This window comes from Onychomys torridus, chromosome 1, assembly GCF_903995425.1.
Source record: "Onychomys torridus chromosome 1, mOncTor1.1, whole genome shotgun sequence".
NCBI lineage: Eukaryota > Metazoa > Chordata > Mammalia > Rodentia > Cricetidae > Onychomys > Onychomys torridus.
The window spans coordinates 73,092,292-73,098,267 of record NC_050443.1 but is presented as its reverse complement, the minus strand read 5'-3'; the positions used below and the strand labels follow the sequence as shown (position 1 = coordinate 73,098,267).

The window sequence follows — 5,976 nt, the reverse complement described above, 5'->3', positions numbered from 1 at the left end:
CTCTAATATTCTTATTATTCATCTGTATATTGTGCAATAAATCTGACCAACAGAAGAACATTTCATTGTGTGGAGGGGCTTTGCTTCCTGCAGATGAAGATTCTTCCATTTTCCTTTGTGTAAGTAAAAGACATTACAAGCAGAGGTGCTGATCTGTCATTAAACATGCAAGCAATCAATCCAAATGCAGTTTTCAACCTACCCCATCCCCCAGGAGTTTGCTACTGTTAGCATAAAGTGATACACAATGATTTTAAAGGGGTAATTAACACATGATTAAATATTTATCTTCTATATAAAAAGGGTCCTAAGTGCTTTGGTAGGACAGTAAATACAGGACTTACCAACTTCCTTTGGATATAAGGAGTAAAAGGTGACTGGGGAGCTGGCTGCAGATCTTGACCATGTAATGCCAGAAAACTAAGTCTTTCGTGATCCAATTGTACAATTCTACATTCAAGAAACAATATTTCTTGGGACTGTTTTATGATTATTTGTGCATCAAAAATATTAATAGATGATGGAATTATATCACCTTCAAATCTGAATATTTCTATAAACACTTCACTGAACCACATCCCCCTATATTTATTTGCATGTTACCTTTGGCTGCTTCCTTACTGCAATTCCTGGTTGAGGAGCTGTGAAAGGGGCCAGATGGACTGCAAATTCTAAAATGTTTAATTTCTGGTGTTTCATGGGGAATGTTTTTTTGTTTTTCGTTTTTTGTTTTTTGGTTTTTTTTTTTACTTTTGGTTTCAAGAGTCTATATAAATATTTTTTTTAATACATTCAGATGCTTAGGTGAGAACTATGTGGAGGAGGAAGAAGTGCCATAATTGTGGCTGTATGTTGTCATTCATTTATATAGCATCACATGTTGAACAATTTTAAACTGGGTAATTTCAACAAGTTCCACGTTGTATCAATCATAGAGTGACTCCAAATAAATTCATTGCTAAAAAATTGTATATTCATGATTCATTTATAGCTATCTCTAATGTTCTAAAAGGCAATGTAATATATATAATATAAATGAATGAGGTTGGAGAACATTGTTTGTGCAGCCAGAGTGTTGCTCTTCTATACTTAACATTATTTTTATTCTTTAACCCTTATGGGGATACTGACTTTATTTAATTCCTAAGTACTATGAAACCTTAGATACAGAATATGTAAGATTTACAAAAGATAAAAAGTTGTTTCTATTCTGCTTGTAAAATCACAGGCTTGATTATGCACATAGAATAATTTTGGACAAATGTATGTCAAATAAAAACTTCTAGAAGACTGTCTCTCCATGGTGTTCCTTAATATAAATACAAGTATTAGGGTGAGAGACAGTTCCCTGGATAAAGTACAATCATTCACACAGTATAGGAACCAGTTTGAATTCTGCAGAATCAAAACAAACAAATATATTTTGTTGATGACTGAAATCCTAGTGCTCCTGTGAGGAGACAGAGATATGAGCCACATAACCTGGCATTAGCAGTGGGAAACAGGAGACTGTCTGGAGGTGCAAGGTGAGACCAATACCACAGGTTGTCCTCTGACTTCTACATGTAGGCCAGGGCATGTGTTCATTTGCACATGCACACACACACACACACACACACACACACACACACACACACACACAAATTATAATTGTTGTTACCTATAGAACCAATAGCAAAGGGTCAGTCCTGAAAACAGACATACAAGTAAGATTATACAACAGAGCAGGCAGGTTATGTTTAGAAATACATATGTATATACATGTATGCATGTGAGAACAATTAATGAAAAAAAAACACATGAATTTGAAAGAGAGCAAAGCAGGTATATGAAAGGGTTAAAAGGAAGAGACAGTAAGGGAGAAATAATCTAATTATATTGTAATTTCAAAAACTGAAAGAAATAATTAAAAATACAAGTGGCCAGATCTAAACACCTCAACAATTTATGAAATATATCACTCACCATTGTCCATTCCAAAGAATTAACAAAGACTTCTCTAGTGTCAAGTGATGTACTGGGTAGGTTTGGTCATAGGAAGACTCTTAGGTCAAAACAAAAGAACAAAAAACAAAAACCCCACAAGAATAGATTAGTCACAAGACCTTTAATTTTGGATTCTTATGTTTAAAAGTACAAGTTCTAAGAACCCTTAAATATTTAAGGGTTCGTTTATGGTCTGAGGAACAAAGCGGTTATAGGTGCCTTTAGAAGAGTTGTAAGGAAATAAGAGTTGTGCAGGTTTTCAGATAGTTACCCCTCACATTATATGAAAAATAAGATGACAACTTCAACAGAAAAGAAAATGGTTCCTAAATACCACCAGAACTCTGGCCTTTCACTGATGGGTCAGTACCCTCTGCTGGGCACATACTTCTTTGAATTTTGTATCTGATACCCTGTTAGTTTCTTTCATATGGGCCCATGGTAGCCCAATTCATAAACATCTTGTCTATAAATAATACGCTATAGTTTATCTGAGCTTTTAGCTTTTCAAATTATCTATTTTCTTGGTACTTTCCAAATTTTCAGAGGTGAATTTGGTTTTGCTAAGACATCCCCAGACACATTTGCTGAGACATAACTCTAACCATTGTTAGCAAATATAATTAGCAATTTGTAGGACCTAGTAATTTAACCCTCTAGACCAGGAAGTTAATATGGTTTTTGATCCTTTACCACACTAAGAAGTATTGGTAGACTGATGAAAATAAAACCCTGTTTCATGATGGAATGCATACCTGAGAAGAAATGTACTATTAAATATCAGGAAAAAAGAAAAGTTGAATTGAAAATAAAAATGGTATTGATTGGTATGGGAAGAAAAATGGGGTAGCCATAAGTAAAAATGTATAAAATAAAGAAAGCATCTTCTCCTTGTCTCCAACTGGTCTAGACCCAGGGCAAACATAGATGAGAAAAAGAGTTCCATAGAACAAGGAGACAGACAGCAGGTGTGCACTGCAGGTGGAGAAGGCTTTGCTCTTGCCCTTCTCAGACTTCTTGTTCAGGATAGCAAAGAGGACACAGACATAGGAGACCATGATGGTTAGAAAGATGAAGGCTTGTATAGAAACTGAAAAAACTAAAAGCACAACCATGTTTACTGAAGGATCAATGCAAGAAATGTTGAAAAGCTGTAAAATTTCACAATAATAATATTGTATAATGTTGGATCTGCAGAAAGTCAATCTAAATAACAAACCCACGTGAACTGCCAAGTGCAGAGTACCAAGTAAGTATGTCACAGCTATAAACTGAGTACAGAGTCTATTGGACATCAACACTGGATAAAGCAGGGGGTTGCATATGGCCACATAGCGGTCATAGGCCATCACAGACAGGAGAGAACATTCTGTGGTTGCACTGGAACCCATAAAATAAAACTGAGCAAAGCACTCAACCAGGGATATCCCATGATTTTTAGATAAAAAGTTGATAAGCATCTTGGGAGTCACAGAGGATGAAGTGCATGAGTTGGCAAAGGCTAAGCTGCTGAGGAATAAGTACATGGGAGTGTGAAGGTGAGGGTCCTTCCAGATGAGAGCAATCAATCCAAGATTGCCCACCATAGTGATGAGGTAGATGATGAGGAACAGTAGGAACAGGGCAGCCTTTAGTGTGGGCTGATCTGTGAGTCCCGTGAGGGTAAACTCAGTCACCAGAGTATGGTTTTCTTCTGTCATGATTTTCACTGACCTGAATAATCACTAAAAGGAAAGAATCAGTAAATATAGAGTTTCAAATCTCTGTCTCTGTCTCTCTGTCTCTGCCTCTCTGTCTCTCTCTGTCTCTGTCTCTCTCTCTGTCTCTCTGTCTCTCTCTCTCTCTCTCTCTCTCTCTCTCTCTCTCTCTCTCTCTATATATATATATATATATATATATATATATATATAGTAGATATCCTTGTCAATAGTATATTCCAAATGAATGGTTTTTTATACCAGGACTTACAAAACAATTGTCTACTTTAATATGCATTGGAAATTCTGCATAATAAATTTTTAAAACAATAAAAAAATTTAAGGATTCATTTTCAATTGTTTGTATTCTAGTTTGTAGGTTTTGGAGTAAATGAAATTAGCATACTATTTACAATACATTTACATGAAAACCAACTAGCTTTACAATTTTACTAATGTGTGAATTACCCTGAAATGTTTACTTATGCTGATGTGTGTATATATATATACATACATACATATATACATAATATGTGTGGAACTTAATATTTACTTTGATAAATAAGCATTCCTTGAATTTCAAACTAATAAAGTTTTATTTTTATAAATATTAATACATTTTAATGAAATTTTTAGAAGTTAAGATAAATTTAACATTATTACATTTATGTTTGAAGGGCTATATTCTTAAAGTATTTTATTTAGTTTTTAATTTTATTACATATTTTAATGTTTTAATGGTAATAACTTTTTATGAAATATACATTGGAAGCTATTTTAATGTTTTATTTTTATATTATTTTAATTTATATGTCTTAACTTGGGCTTCTATACAAAGCACTATGGAGTGTGCTGCTTATATTAAAAAAAAAAATCTACTTCTTACTGTACTGGAGACTGGAAGTCTGAAATCTGATTGCTATCTTGGTCTAGTTCTTGTGAGGACCTGCTTCCATTTTGTGTATTAATGAACTTGTATCCTGACACAGCAACAAAAATCCAGGTTAGTTCTTTTATCATGCACATGGAGACACAAATCTATTCATAACAGCATAGGCTCATGACCTAATTGCCTTCCAAAGACCCACATCCAAACACTATGACATCAATAGTACAGTTTTTAAAAAATGAATTTTGTATTGGGATAACCAAAATTCCCCCAACGATGGGGAAAATAATCTCTACCCCTCACCCTAATGAGGATCTATTGGCACTTGATATCTGCTGGGAGAGGGACATTGGTTCTTCCTTGAGTGGTTGGTTCTTATGGGTATGTTCCCAACCCATGCACATATGGACTAATGGGACTTACTGGGCAATAAAAGGAATCGATGATAGAAAATGGGCTCTTGGCAAGATGCAGGTATGTGGAGCAGAGAAATGAAATACAGTCCTGTTTCATTTGATATATGTATAAAATTCTCAAAAGTAACCCATACCATGAGAAAGCCCATGATCAACAGTGTTTTGGATGGCCAGGCTCCGGAAACTGAATGTCTCAGAAACCTAGGGTCTAACCAAACTCTATTGCAAAGAAGAAAAAAATAAAAATAAAAAAATAAAGTCGAGCAAATGATTCCTAATGGTGCTCTGCTCTATTCACTGGTTGGTGCCTAGCTCAATCACTATCAGAAAGGCTTCCTCCAGTAGCTGATGGGAACAGATGCAGAGATCCAAGGTCAACTATTAGGCAGAGGCTGGGGAATCCCACAGAAGAGGGAGAGGGAGGATTGTAGCAGCCAGAGGGGTAAAGAACACCAGACAGAACAAATCCCACAGAATCAACTAAGCAGGGCCCACAGGAGCTCACAGAGACTAGAGTATCAACCACACAGCCTGCCTGTGTCTGTGCCAGACCCTCTGCATACACTCTATGATTCTTTAGTTTGGGGTTTTTGTTGGGCTCCTAATGATGGGAATCGGGGTGTCTTTGCCTCTTTTGCCTGCTCATGGCATCTCTTCCCTACTACTGTGTTGTCTTATCTATCCTTGACAGGAGGGTATATGACTAATTTTATTGCATTTTGTTATGCTGAGTTCAGTTGATATCAATGGGGGTGCTGCTGTTTTCTGAAGGGAAATAGAGAAACAGTGAATCTTGGGGAGAGGGGAGGTGGTGGTGAGATTTGAGAGGAAGGGAGTGGGGGAAGGCTGCTGTTGGAATGTATTGTACAAGAGAAGAATAGATAAATAAAAATTTTTAAATTCTAGGAATTTTGGGAAGACACAAGCATTTTGAAATGTTCTGTGATGATATAATGGATCTGTATAGGTTGACACAAACACATCACAT

General features: G+C 35.8%; 1 protein-coding gene across 1 annotated transcript; it reads right to left on the bottom strand.

Annotated features, from left to right (window-relative positions):
* Nucleotides 1–2,759: 2,759 nt before the first annotated feature.
* Nucleotides 2,760–3,686, bottom strand: LOC118574067 (olfactory receptor 5AC1-like). The gene has a single exon (XM_036174737.1). The coding sequence runs from the start codon at nucleotides 3,684–3,686 to the stop codon at nucleotides 2,760–2,762; it is 927 nt and encodes a 308-aa protein (XP_036030630.1).
* Nucleotides 3,687–5,976: the final 2,290 nt, after the last annotated feature.